The sequence below is a fragment of the Neolamprologus brichardi genome, chromosome 18 (assembly GCF_056152115.1).
Source record: "Neolamprologus brichardi isolate AB-2024 chromosome 18, ASM5615211v1, whole genome shotgun sequence".
In the NCBI taxonomy this organism is placed as follows: domain Eukaryota; kingdom Metazoa; phylum Chordata; class Actinopteri; order Cichliformes; family Cichlidae; genus Neolamprologus; species Neolamprologus brichardi.
The window spans coordinates 7858981-7875199 of record NC_142121.1 but is presented as its reverse complement, the minus strand read 5'-3'; the positions used below and the strand labels follow the sequence as shown (position 1 = coordinate 7875199).

The 16219-nt window shown below is 38.8% G+C and overlaps 1 protein-coding gene and 1 pseudogene across 1 annotated transcript; both read left to right on the top strand.

The window, feature by feature from the left end:
• Nucleotides 1-9734: 9734 nt before the first annotated feature.
• On the top strand, nt 9735-11824 carry LOC148097591 (zinc finger BED domain-containing protein 4-like). Its single transcript, XM_087832457.1, has 3 exons — nt 9735-10317; nt 10379-10597; nt 11820-11824. The coding sequence occupies exons 1-3, from the start codon at nt 9756-9758 to the stop codon at nt 11822-11824; spliced, it is 786 nt and encodes a 261-aa protein (XP_087688583.1). The 5' UTR covers nt 9735-9755.
• Nucleotides 11825-12538: 714 nt separating this feature from the next.
• LOC148097590 (tripartite motif-containing protein 16-like) lies at nt 12539-14211 on the top strand (annotated as a pseudogene).
• Nucleotides 14212-16219: the final 2008 nt, after the last annotated feature.

Genomic DNA, 16219 nt, shown 5'->3' with positions numbered 1-16219 from the left:
ACTGAAGTCTTTCATATTGTGGGTTTAAATTTTAAATTTTATATTTTAGTTTCATTTTATTTTCTCTCCATCATTTCTGCACAGAGATCAGCTGTCAGTCAAACATTATGGGTGGTACCTCCACATCTTCTAGTTGTTCTCTTGATGTTTCTGAGTTTTTAAAGGAGATCTTTCCTGTGACTGTTTATGGAGGCTATCACTGCTCATCATCATTTTGATTTACTAAAATATTTCTCCACATGAAAATGTAAACTTCTCTATCCTCTAAATGTTTCTGGAATATTTGTATTGAAAAATGTCCACATTTCTCTTTATGAGTATGGCAGACCATGTGTGTGTGTTTGTGTTTGTTTTTGTCAAAATCATCAAACAAATGAGGAAAAACTGATTTTAATGAATGAATTCATATATTGTGTTGATGTTTTATTGTGTGAATAAACTGGAAGGTTTGACTATAAATCAAACTTTGAACAAAGTCTTTTCTTCTGTCTTCATTCCAGGATCTCACTCAAATCTGATGCAGAAAATATGAAACTAATCTGAGAGAATAACTGAAGCAGTTTTCCTCCTGAAGCATCACAAAGTTCAGAGTTCATGTTTAGAGCAGAAGATTCAGCAGTCGCTCTGTGACCTTTCAACTTTCTTCACTAAAACAGCTTCATTACAGAGAAACAAGTCACATTTTCTTCATGTTCTTAAGTCCTTTCAGATGTTTGTAATGGTCCTTGAATGCAGCATCAGTGTCACAGGTTTAAAAGGTCACTTTCTGTTGTGTTCAAAGATTTCCTTCAGATATGGTCTTTAATCAGTAAAGCCAGTGATACAGCAGTGTCATTAGCTGTGTTATTGGCACCAGGCTGTGTTTATGTATGTATTTAATTGTGTCTGAGGATGTCTTCAGCATGAAATGATCATTTGCTCAGCTGCTGTGTCTCATCTCTTATCAGACATTGGTTGGAACAGAGTTTTGTTGCTGACCATCTGACAAGAGGGTGAAGAAAAGCTTCAGGCTTCATTTGGACACTACGTTGGACAGAAGTCTCCACAAAAATGACTCAGAAACACAAATATTATTAATGAAAGTCCAAATGTCAAAAAGGGGTCATACATGATCCTGAGAAATGTCCTTGAACATTTGAACATGAGTCAGAGGGTTGTCAGGTTTCTACACTGCATCGTGGCATCAAGCCTGAGATGTCTGTGTAAACAAGTATGGAGGACACAAATGCACAGACGCAGTCGAGCTGTTTACTGCTGATGAGGAAGGAAAATAGTCTGTTGGATATTAAAGCAGCATTTATTAGAGTAAGAACAGATACTTGTGTCCTTCATTTGATCCCCGTCAATTTACAGAAGACTTAAGGACCCTTTGACTTCTAACATACAGCTGCATGTTTACAATTTTATTATTTATTGATTTCTAGCAAAGCGAGACTTTACTGATTAAAGACATATAATCAGACATATTACTGTTACTTTCTGAAAAAGACTCACATAAAGCAGATTTATCACAAGCAAACATCAAGACACATCCTTCATGGCTTAAAGTTGCAGTGGGACTCTTTCGCCATCTGGTGGTTGTAACAGTTATGACAACTGTTCCTGCATATATGTCCCTCCTCAGTGTGAAGAAGACTGGACTCCAAGCTGCTCCTGCTGATCACTGCGTGTTCCTCCTGTGTCTAAAATCTATTTCCATTATGAATCAGGAAACTGTTTGCACCAATCATAAAGGCAATAAAATACATCACACACTAAGAAATAACAAAAAGGAATTGTGGATTTCAAGGAGATTTTTCCCTCGTTTTTTGAAATCATAAGAATACAAACTAATGCTAGAGTGTCATGTTTTCATAAGTTTGTAGAGACACTGTTCTGTTGTATTCTAGGACATCAGTCACTTTTTAAATGCATGCTACTCCTCCTCATCATCATCATCATCATCAGCACCCATGACCTCCTTTTAGTCTTTGTTTTGTTATTTTTCAGAGTTCAGGAGACGTTCTTATGGGATTTCCACAGTGTACAAGTACTGTTTAGACCCTTTACCTAAAAGAAAAGAGTAAAGTACAAAGTAGATTTACTCACTGCAGGAAAATAATGCCTCAATCTGATATATTGTCTTATATGACAAACTGAAAGTGATGCATCAAAGTGTAAGCAGCATTTTCCTGTTACAGCTGGTTTAGATGGAACTGATCTGATCTCCTTTATGTACAGGTAGATATCCAGTGGGTTTGCTAAGGGTCACAGATGAGGGGCTGTGTGAGATGTTTAATGGGAAAGGAAATAAAACCATTGTTCCAGACCTGCAGCTAAGATACTCGAGTATCTTCAAATATGAAGCTGAGTATTACTTCCATACTTTCCTCCACTGCTGATGACCTTGTTACCTGCTGCTCCCTGTTAATGATCAGCCTCAGTTCTGATAGTAAACTGTTGGCTCTCGTTCTGTCAGGTTGTTGCTCAGTAACGTCTTGTTTTCATTTTCCTTCTTCTTCAAATGTGTCTTCCTTTAACTCTTTGCTTTTGTTTCTGCTTCAAACACCAAATGATACACGTGCTGCACCTCTGATGGTTTGTCAGAGAGCAGAACAATTTACATTACAGAGAATATTTTACAGTTGAACATAAACTTTCACTTTTTTCCTCTAAAGTGTGCTCACTGGTTTTTCCAGCTGCTGTGAGATGTTTATGCCTGACTGTAAAGATGGAAATAAACACAGATGGAAATGTAGCCCTGTCTGAAATTATTTGGGCTTGCAGTCTAAAGAAAAAAAGTCTACTGTTATAAAAATGGTTAAAATATAAATAGTTGATAAAAGGTTTAAAAATCATATGCTTTGGTACAAATGTATTTCATTTACAGTTAAGAGTCCAATAAAAAAAAAGGGTTTCATGATTTAGAGTTCATTTTCTGTGCAGAATAAATATGTTGGGGTGTAACCAAGTTTATTTACCCATTTAATGTCAGTTACCTCAATGTTGTTTTGTCATTGGTTGTTTGTGCTGACGAGCCAGTCAATTTCATTCTTCTCTGTTTTGGGGGCGGGACGAGTTGTAATGTTTGTGTGAATCTGTGGGAGCGGACACAGAAGCTAAGTCCGAAGAGAGAGATGTCATAAGGCAAACGTGGTGTGGATTTTACATCTAAGAGTATCATTGAGGTCGACTACTCGTGGTCCTGATATTTCTTATTTGTGATCTGCAAGAGGTAAATGAGTCTGTGTGCCTTGACATTTGTACTGTAACTATTCGTTATAGTGGTAAAATGGCGCGATGTGTGATGCTAACTAGCGGCTTGCTAATTAGCGCAGCTTACCGCGTTATGTGCTGTGATGCCATGCTGTATGTTTAGCTCTGTGATTTTTAGTCAAAGCATGCTAATGCTAAATCGTTATGTGATAGCATTTGGTATTGTAGCTCAGGTGTTTTAATATGTTTAGAAGCCGAGGGATGCTCTGAAAGGAGAGGGAGAGAGAGGTTTCTGCCCGGATGGACCCTGCTGTTTTCTCGCCCCTGACTGTCTTCACTACTGGTGAACTAACTGCTAACTGCCCGTTTCTGATTGCCCCACTAACAAACTCTTTGGACTCGTGAGTACTAACTGGAACTAAAGTGCACGTATTTTGTTTATGGCTCAGTTTGAGTGAAGCGGCCATCAGTTTTAGGCCTCACCGCACCGAACTTCGAATCAGGCCTGCAACAAGCACTGTGCTACAGGTGTAGTGTGGACAGGTTAAAGTGTGTGTGTGTGTGTGTGTGTGTGGGCCCACTGTTACAAATTTGGTTTAAATTGAGTAAGTGTGTAGTTGTAAGCAAAGTTATTATCAAAGGTTGAAATTCATCCCTGTTAAAGGTGTGAGCTGTTGTAACTGAAATAACAGTTGGCACCTAAGAACGAGGTATTTTGTGTTGATAATCTTTTATTGAAAACCCATGTAGTCAGTTTTACAGTATTTTTGTTTGTTTATTTGATTTCAATTCGTTTTATTAAAGTAACTGTTTATTTTATTCATTTCTTTGCTGTCTAAATAAATACCTGGTGAGGGATTTAATTTGTGTAAAATACAGTTGTGGTGGTCCTTATTAATTCAATTAGAGGATATCAAGTATCATGATTAGTAGCACTACGAACCCAGGCCCAGTCTCATTGTACTAAATAAATAATCATTTATTTTTTGTTCATTTGTCTAAATTCTGGGAAAAGAAAGAAGTTTGTATTTGTTTAAGATACAATGAAATCATATTTTGACATATTGGAAGATGACATCGAGCTGAAAAAATACTACAGGTATAAATGGAAACTACAGTTTATTTCTGTTATTTCCTGTTATAGTGTTTGTACACTCGCTCATGATAACTGTTCATTCAGCTGCTGTTTTTGTCTGCTGGACATCTTTAGCTTTCAGTAAGGATGCATTCATAGATCAGCACATCTTTTTGAACCACATTTCTTATGAGACTCAGAGTTTACATTTTGGAAATGTGCTGAGACCTGGGGTAGAAAGAGACTGAAGCCAGCTTCAACCTCGGCAGTTTTGTGTGTGTCTGAAGCAGAAAGATAAGAACTGTGTGGCCAACTCATCACACACATAATCCTGAATCAGAAAAACAGCATCAAGTGTTGTAATTGTTAAACACAGAAGTGTGATTTATATGTGGTTTTACTGATGGTTAACACAGTCGCACAAACACCTGAAACTGATCAAAATATAAAACAACATATTAAACATAAATATGTGCCAGTTACCAGAACTTATATGTGGTTTCACTGAGGTTTAATTATGCTCAGTTTATCAATACTCACTCATACAAAAGTTTGTTATGTTTTATTGATTATTTGGCTTTAGGTTTTCCAGTTTTCCAGCTGCTGCTGTTTAATGTTTGCCTGGGAAAATAAATTTCAGTTAGTGTGGGAAGTTTGGTTAAGCTGGTGGAAAACAATACTGTTACACTGACCTTTTAGATAAGATTGTCTTACCTGTGGTTTCTCTGATGTGCACGACAAAACAGTCTCCAGGCAGCTTGAGGCCCATTTAAAGGTTCCTGGTGGTACCAAGTGATTGAAGAGAGGATTGAAAAGCCATATTAGTTTATTGTAGATTGTAGTCAGTTGGCCAAGCTTGTAATGAAAAACGGTTCATTACTCGAAGCTTTCATCACAGTCCTCTTTGGTGACATCTGGTGGACAAATATATGAAGAGCAGCTTGAGTCTGCAGCTTATAATGAACTGCTTCATTATGATTGCCCACTCTGCAGAGCTGACAGCTTGTGTTTGATGTCATGTGACAGTTCTGTGTGATATCGGGCTGATATGTTGCTTTGAACGTGAATTTTTGGGGGATGAAAAAATGATGTTATCATCAATCAATCATGTGGTCAGAAGAATCTGTGCTTACCTTGCAGGAATGTTTTAAATTTACAGATTGGGAAGTTTTTATTCAGTCTTGATGCTTTGGTGGATGTTCGCTCATATGCAGTTTTTTGTAAAGACATGATTATACCCCTTAAGCGAGCTGAAGTGTACCCTAACAATAAGCCATGGGTCACCAAATGCATCAAATCCTGTTTAAGGAAAAAGAGACAGGCTTTTAAAGATGGGCTGTTACTGACTTTCAGGCAGTCACCAAAGACTTGAAAATCGAGCTCTTGAAAGCAAAACAGATCTACAAAAACCTTCTTGAAAGCAAATTTGCTGCAAAACATTTTGGGTCTGCCTGGACTTGTATGAAAACCATATCAGGGTTTCAAAATCCCCAGAGCAGCAGTCAGATCATTGTAGACGGTTTTAAGTCAGACAGAGATTTGAATATGCTTCATGCTCGTTTTAGTTCTTCTGAACTGAAACAGAAACTGAAAGATACTCAACACTTCATCACTGAACTCAGCGATGTCCAAAAGGCCTTTCATACAGTTAATGTGAACAAGAGCCAGGGCCCTGATAACATTAGTGCCGCCTAATTCAATCTTGTGCTAAAGAGCTCAGTCCTAAATTTCAGCTTATTTTTAATAAATCCTTTCAAATACAAAATGTGCCCTCGCTTTGGAAGGAAGCTGTCGTCGTTCATGTCCCTAAATCTAGTCGTCCAAACGTCCTGAATGACTTCAGGCCTGTTGCCTCACCTGAGTTGTCATGAAAGTCTTTGAAAAAATCATCAGAAATGTGATTATGGAAGAGATTGAATATCAGCTGGATCCAATGCAATTTGCGTCCAGGCCCAACAGAGGAGTGCAGGACGCGCTTTTGACTCGACTAAATCTGATTCTGAAACTTGTAGAGAGTAAAGGGACTTTTGCAAGACTTCTTTTCATTGATTTTTCTTCTGCTTTTAATACAATACAGCCCCATATTTTAATGAAAAGACTTTTAGAAGAGTTTGAAATCAGGAAAAACCTGGTTTGCTGGATTTTAGATCTTTTAACTGACAGGTGACAAAGAGTGAGAATAAATGGGGTTCTGTCTGACCCAGTGTTCTCCTCCACAGCTTCTCCTCCAGGGTGTCTCTTATCGCCCTTATTATTCATTCTCTTTACAAACATGTGTCAGAGCCAAGGGCGTAGATTTGGTTTTGGCATTGGTGGGGACGGATGATTCAACCACCGAACTCTGCCCTGTTTCTTTTTTTTTCCTTTTTGTTTTTGCTCCTTAATAAAAAAAGGAGAAATATACTTACCTACATATCCTATTCTGCATGCTTTTAAACCATTTAAAATCACAATTCATAGTTTTATATGTGAATTAGATAATGTTAAATTACTATTAAACAAATGACTGACTAAGTATTTCAGGCTTTAGTTTACTTCAGTCATATTCCATATAAATCAGGTATCATACAAAAATAAAAATAGCTTCAAATACAGTCATGACAACAAAAGAAAATGACTTTAAGAAATTAACAACATTAGTTCAGTTATAGTACACCAACATCTCTGATACATTAGCACTAAGGGAACACTGAATGACCTGGTGGGTTTTGTCCATAAAACTACTCGTCTAAGATTACCACAAAGTAAAAGATCTCTCAGCAAAATTATGCAACATTTTAGGCACTATTGCCCCGATCAAATCAGTGAGCTGGGATGTTTTATTCTAAACATGAACTACTGTTACAGCAACAGACATCGACTACTGGTGACCCACACAACAACTCAATGTCCACTATGTGAAGCAGCCAAACACATGCCTGCTCCTCTCGTTAACTGAGATAAACTGCTGGCATATTTGTTTTACATCTATACTGTCCAGTCTCTCCTGGTGGACACACAGCAGCATTGTTTAATCTCATTTGAGTCATTGTTGACCTTAGCCATCTTTTTAGTCTTCTGAGAGCACTGAAGCTTCTTTCAGCCTCAGTACATGAGTTTTATCCTCAGATTAAAATTATTATTCTGTGCTTGATGTGCCTCACCTTTGGCTCTTCCCCTCTGACTGCACTAGGACATATTGCCACCTGATAAAATAACACATGGATTCGTGCCATATAAAAAGTGAGACGTGTCAATTCAGATACTTTGTCAAATATACACTAATGAATCAATTTACATCAGCAGCCTAACAATTGTCATGATAATAAATACTAGTTAATCTATAGCACCAAATCATCAGTCAGTCACCTGTGACCTCACCTCTTCACCTCTGTCTGAGCTACAACATGGCAGAGCTGCCTCTGTCACCTGATAAATAACAGTGAGACATTCAACATACATGCAGCCACACATGTGCTTCAAATACAGTCATGAACCATCAGGTCATCATCCAATTTCACCTGTGATCTTGTGTCACCATTACTTTCTATCACCTGACAAATAGGACATACATGACAATAAGAATAAAATGTAGAGCTGCTTCAGTGTTTCTGTCAATTTGTGCAGATCTTGACTCGTCAGTAATGTTTGTAGTGTGAGTGCATTTTTAAAACAATTTGTGCAAACTGCACTACAAGGTGGAATATTTGCAAAATCCTAACTACCTCATGATATTTTGTCTCAAACATTAACGCTATGAATATGTCAGTACCATTAGGATAAAATTATTGTGTCACCAACATTTTAACGTTAGACATATAATTTTAACAGCCTCTGTAAACTAATATCCTGGCTTGCTCGAGGCTCTGTTTTCTCTGACAGTTTCAATCAAAATTAGAAATGCTGCTCTGAGACTGAGAGAACTGATAGTGCTGCCTGCTGTGCAGTTAGTTTACAAAACACGTTATTCATGGTTACATACAATTTTAGACTGATGTGGGCCAAAGCCTAGCATAGCCTGTAACGTTATTGTGTCGAAGCTCCGAATCGTGCGTCGGGTAATCTCGGGGGCGTTTTTCTGAAGCGCGTATAGAGGCTTGCTTTGATTACGTATACAGCGACGTTCGAGGCCTCGCGGGCAGTCCGTACCACGTGACTGATTCGGGAACTGGTTCACCGGTTCGCGCCAAATTCGAAATAAAATGGGCAGCAAAACACAGCTGATTCCCCCATCACATTGTGTTGTGGAATTGGATTACGTACGTGTTACATAGTTACTTGAGCATTTCTTCCCTCGATGGAACCAGCAAGGAAAAGAAAATTTTCCCCTGTCTGGTAACATTTTGATGTCATCTCTCCTAATAAGGTATACACACTGTAATAAAGAAATGATAAGTACCATAATATAAATAAACCACACCACAGATCCTATAATCAGATTTCTGTCTTTTTGTTTATTAAAAGGTGAAGTGTTTGCTGTGCTCTAAAGAACTTGGATACAGCAACAACACCTCATCTATGCTGAGGCATTACAGAGCCCTGCATGAGAACAAGGAGACTAACCAAGGTGGACCAAGCTCAGGTGAGTTTTTGTAGGTTTTAAGGATACAGTCATTTGATACATTTATATTCCCCATGTAATTCATTAATATTTGGGTTCTATTTACTGAAATATGTAATTTCTTAATGTTTTTTTGTTGTATCAGGGGAGAGGAATGATGTGGATGAGGCCTTGGTCAACATGGTGATAGAGGATTCCCAGCCCTTCACTATTGTGGAGGACAGTGGGTTTAGGAAGCTTGTTAAAGTTTTGAACCCTAACTATGTTCTCCCCACAAGGCAGGTGTGTATCTTAAAATATGAAGCATGTTTCCATTTTGCCTTTATTTACATATTAAGTACTGTACCTTCTTTTGTTTAGGCTTTGAAAGCTATGGTGGACCAAAGATACAAAGAGTCCAAACAAAAAGAAAAACTGACTGTGGCCAAGGTTTCTGCAGTTAGTTTGACATCTGATATGTGGACCTCCATTAACACAGAGGCTTACCTAGCCGTCACCTGCCATTTCATTGACTCTAACACTGCATTGCATTCTGTAGTGTTAGGTGTTCAGCACTTCCCTCAAGCACATACTGCTGTCAATTTGTCACAAGTAACAGCAGCGCTCATGTCAGAGTGGGGCATTACAGACAAAGTTACATGTTATGTGACTGATGGAGCAGCAAACATGGGTGCTTGTGCTAAGGAGCTTCGTTTGCGTCACAGTAATTGTGTGGCACATACATTAAACCTAATGGTCAAAAAAGCTCTTGATCAACACACGACGCTGTCTGACATCCGGACTACCTGTAGGAGGATAGTGGGATATTTCAAGAGCAGTACAACTGCTAAGGTTTGTTCCATTATTTCATTACTGCTTTGAGGTGCTGCTGCAGTAACACAGCTTGAATGAATCAGTTTGTGTTGGCTGTTTTTCTAGGAGAGGCTGACAGAGGTGCAGGAGCAAATGGGCCGGCCTGCACTGAAGTTAATTCAAGAGGTGGATACACGTTGGAACAGCACATTCCAAATGCTTCAACGTGTTCATGAACTCAGGGAACCTATTGGAGCATCGTTAGCTGGCCTGCACACTGATATTTGCCCACTATCCTCTGAACAGTATGACCTTATGGCAGAATGTCTTAAAATACTCTCCCCATTTAATGATGCCACCACTGAGCTGTCAGAGGAAAAGCGAGTGTCTGGATCCAAAGTAATTCCACTTCTAACAATGTTGCACCATGCACTAAATGAAGAGGAAATGGGAGTTGTCCTAACTCCAGAGAGCTCCACCATGGTTGAGTGTCTAAGGAGACAATTAAAGGAGAAGCTCTACACATTGCAGTCAATGAGCATCATGTCACTGGCAACATTGCTGGATCCAAGGTTCAAAAAAAAAGGCTTCTTTAGCCCAAATAAAGCAATGGATGCTGAGAAGAGACTTATTTTTGAATGTGCTGCTATTTTGCGGCACGTGGCCTTCTCATCAGCAGCCTCATCATCAAAAGCTTCTCAGCCTGTGACTCAAGGTATATGAGCACATTTCGATTATTATATTGTATTTAGTTACTTACATTCTGTTTGTTTTAGGTAGCAAACTGTGGCATCGTTTGGACACCACTGTTCTGGAGACAAAGACCCCAAATGCTACTGCTGATGCAACAGCTGAAGTACAGAAATACCTCCATGAACCAAATATGGGCAGACTGGAGAATCCGCTGGAGTACTGGGCTGGACACAAATTTCTTTATCCAAACTTGTATAAACTTGCTGTGGTTTTTCTTGCAACCCCTGCTTCATCTGTGCCCTGTGAGAGGATATTTTCAAAAGCAGGAGAAATCCTCTCAAAAAAGAGGAACCGTCTTAAGCCCAGCACTGTGGAAAAGCTGCTATTTTTGAATAAAAACAAATGAAAACTTTTCCCTAGTGTCATGAGCACTGTTATAAAGTCACAAGCACATTCACATCACAACTCCCTCCCTTTTTGTTTCCATGTACATTCCTGTGTTAAGCTGCCAATTTATTATACACAAACATTAATTAAATTAATATAATATAAAATTAGTATAATATTAAATATAACTAATATTTAGAGTTTAGTTATTGGTGTCATGAACAAAAGTAATTTCTTTATTCATTCAACTTGAAGCGCCACACACTAGTTTGTGTCATTATTGAGATGTACATAAGCATGATTACGCAGTTACACAATCATCCCAAAAACTCTGTACTGATAGTTTCCACTTTCTCTTTTGCATCAGACATACTGAGACAATATTCGGGATAAATAACCATAAAAACAATTTATTTATTCAGTTTAGAGGTTTACACATCACATCATTATAATCATTGAGCCCGTTTCACTTGAATCGTCCACTTGATGGCGCAGTAGAGCAAATGAATCATCACAATGCTTCGAACCATGAGTCGACCAGTTGGATGGAAAGCTTCATTTCATCACGAGGCTTCATCTCACCATCACTACATTTTATGAGTGAGCTTGACTTTAAGTGACTTACAGGTTTCTTTGAAAAATACTTTCTTATATCCAGGTTCTTCCTTGTTGCTGCCGTCCTCCTCTCCTCCTCGCAGCGCAGGCTTGCCGCTGCTAAAACTAAACAGAGCTCCAATCACATTGGCCATATTTGTCACGTGACGTAGGACTCCAGTAGAGAACGTAATTTAACTCTTTCTGCACCGCTGGGTGAATGAGACGCTGACAGATCGTTTTTTTTCTTTCTATCGGGTTTGTTTTTCTTTCTAATTATTGGTGGGGACAATTCAATAATCGCTGGATATTGGTGGGTCCCTTCCGTCCATGCCAAATCTACGCCCTTGGACTGAACAGTCGTTTAGCTTCTAGTTTAATCGGCTTTGCTGTGTAATCTTTGCTGCCAACAGTGTAGTGAAACATTTAAGCTGTACATGAAAGTTAATGGGTAATTATGATGATCTTTACCACAAAGATTTTAAATGAAAGAATAAACAAAGGGCATGAAAACTGATTCTTATGTCTACTGTGTATCTTCAGTGTGAATGTTGAGTTTTATTTGAGTGTCTGCATTTAAAGCACATATTAATGTATTGTTTCGAAATCCATGTTGGTACACAGGAAAAATTACTAAAGAATGTAGAATTAGAACACTATCTGTATTTGTTTTTTTAAATAGTTTTACATATATTTTACTATTTAAAAAAACAATCAAGAAATCAAGCTTGCTGCCTGTCTTGTACAGTAATTTCATTTGAACATAGGTTTGATTTAGTGGAGTCAGTTGTTCCCATGCATCATTCTGTAAGTGTGAGAATGAACTAAGATTAGAAAATGTCAAAATATAAAGTGTGATTTATTTTTATTCATCAAAGCATCCTAAACTTTGCTGAACTTTTTGAAATATAAAATGAACTCGCTGAGTGTTGACTGTCACATTTCAAAGCACCAAGTAAAGTTAAACTATTAAACTTTAACTGGGTCAGACTTGTTACTGCATGTTGTAACCAAACATACCACACCCTGCATCATGTGATTGGCTCTTGGTCGCTCTGTAAGAATATTTCTTTAGTGCCTCCCTTCACAGATGTGTCTGTATCAGGATGGGTCTAAACAACATGGTGTAAATGCAGTTGCTGGTGAGCCTCATTTCCTGTAGGAGGTGAAAAAGAGCAGAGATCTGTTTCCCTTCAGAGCACAGAGGTTGTTTCTGTTCAGAGGAAATGAAACTGTCTGACAGTCACTGAGAGACGGTGAAACGGCACAGCACACGAATCAAATGGATCAAACAAAATTCTGCTGTTCAGTCTGTTTGGATCTACTGAAGGATCCGGTGACTATTCCCTGTGGACACAGCTACTGCATGAACTGTATTAAAAGCTTCTGGGATGAAGAGGAAAAGAAGAAAATCTACAGCTGCCCTCAGTGCAGACAGACTTTCACAGCGAGGCCTGTCCTGGAGAAAAACACCATGTTAGCAGATTTAGTGGAGGAGCTGAAGAAGACTGGACTCCAAGCTGCTCCTGCTGATCACTGCTATGCTGGACCTGAAGATGTGGCCTGTGATTTCTGCACTGGAAGAAAAATGAAAGCATTCAAGTCCTGTCTGATGTGTTTGGTCTCTTACTGTGAGAAACACCTTCAGCCTCATTATGATGTGGTTCAATTAAAGAAACACAAGCTGGTGGAGCCCTCCAAGAAGCTCCAGGAGAACATCTGCTCTCGTCATGATGAGGTGATGAAGATGTTCTGTCGTACTGATCAGCAGAGTATCTGTTATCTCTGCCCTGTGGATGAACATAAAGGCCACGACACAGTCTCAGCTGCAGCAGAAAGGACTGAGAGGCAGAGAGAGCTGGAGGTGAGTCGACAAAACATCCAGCAGAGAATCCAGGACAGAGAGAAAGATGTGAAGCTGCTTCAACAGGAGGTGGAGGCCATCAATCAGTCTGCTGATCAAACAGTGGAGCGCAGTGAGAAGATCTTCACTGAGCTGATCCATCTCATCCAGAAAAGAAGCTCTGATGTGAAGCAGCAGATCAGATCCCAGCAGGAAACTGAAGTGAGTCGAGTCAAAGAGCTTGAGGAGAAGCTGGAGCAGGAGATCACTGAGCTGAAGAGGAAAGATGCTGAGCTGAAGCAGCTCTCACACACAGAGGATCACATCCAGTTTCTACACAACTACCCCTCACTGTCAGCACTCAGTGAGTCTACAGACTCATCCAGCATCAATATCCGTCCTCTGAGCTACTTTGAGGATGTGACAGCAGCTGTGTCAGAGGTCAGAGATAAACTACAGGACATTCTGAGAGAGGAATGGACAAACATCTCACTGACAGTCACTGAAGTGGATGTTTTACTGTCAGATCCATCAGAGCCAAAGACCAGAGCTGAATTCTTAAAATATTCACGTGAAATCACACTGGATCCAAACACAGCAAACAAAGAGCTGTTATTATCAGAGGGGAACAGAAAAGTAACAATAATGAATAAACAACAGTCTTATTCTGATCATCCAGACAGATTCACTTGGTATAAACAGGTCCTGAGTAGAGAGAGTCTGACTGGACGTTGTTACTGGGAGGTGGAGTGGAGAGGGGAAGGAGTTCGAGTAGCAGTCGCATACAAGAATATCAGCAGAAAAGGAGAGGGTAATGAATGTCGATTTGGACGTAATGACAAATCTTGGTCATTAGATTTTTACAAAAACAGTTATACATTTTGGTACAACAACATCCAAACTCATGTCTCAGATCCTGGTTCCTCCAGAGTATGAGTGTACCTGGATCACAGAGCAGGTATTTTGTCCTTCTACAGCGTCTCTGAAACCATGACTCTCCTCCACAGAGTCCAGACCACATTCACTCAGCCGCTCTATGCTGGACTGATGGTTTACTATGTAGCCACTGCTGAGTTGATTAAAGTGAAATAGACTGAAGTCTTTCATATTGTGGGTTTAAATCTGTATTTTAGTTTCATTTTATTTTCTCTCCATCATTTCTGCACAGAGATCAGCTGTCAGTCAAACATTATGGGTGGTACCTCCACATCTTCTAGTTGTTCTCTTGATGTTTCTGAGTTTTTAAAGGAGATCTTTCCTGTGACTGTTTATGGAGGCTATCACTGCTCATCATCATTTTGATTTACTAAAATATTTCTCCACATGAAAATGTAAACTTCTCTATCCTCTAAATGTTTCTGGAATATTTGTATTGAAAAATGTCGACATTTCTCTTTATGAGTATGGCAGACCATGTGTGTGTGTTTGTGTTTGTTTTTGTCAAAATCATCAAACAAATGAGGAAAAACTGTGATTTTAATGAATGAATTCATATATTGTGTTGATGTTTTATTGTGTGAATAAACTGGAAGGTTTGACTATAAATCAAACTTTGAACAAAGTCTTTTCTTCTGTCTTCATTCCAGGATCTCACTCAAATCTGATGCAGAAAATATGAAACTAATCTGAGAGAATAACTGAAGCAGTTTTCCTCCTGAAGCATCACAAAGTTCAGAGTTCATGTTTAGAGCAGAAGATTCAGCAGTCGCTCTGTGACCTTTCAACTTTCTTCACTAAAACAGCTTCATTACAGAGAAACAAGTCACATTTTCTTCATGTTCTTAAGTCCTTTCAGATGTTTGTAATGGTCCTTGAATGCAGCATCAGTGTCGCAGGTTTAAAAGGTCACTTTCTGTTGTGTTCAAAGATTTCCTTCAGATATGGTCTTTAATCAGTAAAGCCAGTGATACAGCAGTGTCATTAGCTGTGTTATTGGCACCAGGCTGTGTTTATGTATGTATTTATTTCTGTCTGAGGATGTCTTCAGCATGAAATGATCATTTGCTCAGCTGCTGTGTCTCATCTCTTATCAGACATTGGTTGGAACAGAGTTTTGTTGCTGACCATCTGACAAGAGGGTGAAGAAAAGCTTCAGGCTTCATTTGGACACTACGTTGGACAGAAGTCTCCACAAAAATGACTCAGAAACACAAATATTATTAATGAAAGTCCAAATGTCAAAAAGGGGTCATACATGATCCTGAGAAATGTCCTTGAACATTTGAACATGAGTCAGAGGGTTGTCAGGTTTCTACACTGCATCGTGGCATCAAGCCTGAGATGTCTGTGTAAACAAGTATGGAGGACACAAATGCACAGACGCAGTCGAGCTGTTTACTGCTGATGAGGAAGGAAAATAGTCTGTTGGATATTAAAGCAGCATTTATTAGAGTAAGAACAGATACTTGTGTCCTTCATTTGATCCCCGTCAATTTACAGAAGACTTAAGGACCCTTTGACTTCTAACATACAGCTGCATGTTTACAATTTTATTATTGATTTATTTCTAGCAAAGCGAGATTTTACTGATTAAAGACATATAATCAGACATATTACTGTTACTTTCTGAAAAAGACTCACATAAAGCAGATTTATCACAAGCAAACATCAAGACACATCCTTCATGGCTTAAAGTTGCAGTGGGACTCTTTCGCCATCTGGTGGTTGTACAATTTTCTCTCGTCTCTTATTTGTTGTGTGTGATCAGAAAAATTCTGGAGAAGATGAGCCTGCAGGGGAAAGTCACCCCCTGCAGGACAGAAGGAAATGAGATAACTTAAAAATACAAAGTATGTATGTGTGATATCAAGAAGATAATCCTTAAGAACACAAGTTAATAAATGAATTACTAAGAGTTGTTGTGTTGTATTGATTCTCTTCCTGTCCTAATTCCCTCTCTCCCTGAGGACACTTCAGGGCCATCTATGCACACAAATCAGTTACAGGATCAAATGAATAATAGAAAATAAACAGAAATAGAAAATGTTCTTCTATAAGTTTCATAGAGATTGGTTTTACATATTTTATATAATATAGTAAATGTGCACGAATGACCAGCAATCATTCAGTCACTGCGACATTTCTGGGTCCATTTTAAAGT

Coding starts and splice junctions, on each gene's coding strand:
- LOC148097591 (XM_087832457.1), top strand. CDS start 9,756: ATGGGCCGGCCTGCACTGAAGTTAATTCAAGAGGTGGATACACGTTGG. Junction 10,318..10,378: donor TTCTCAGCCTGTGACTCAAG/GTATATGAGCAC, acceptor TGTTTGTTTTAG/GTAGCAAACTGTGGCATCGT.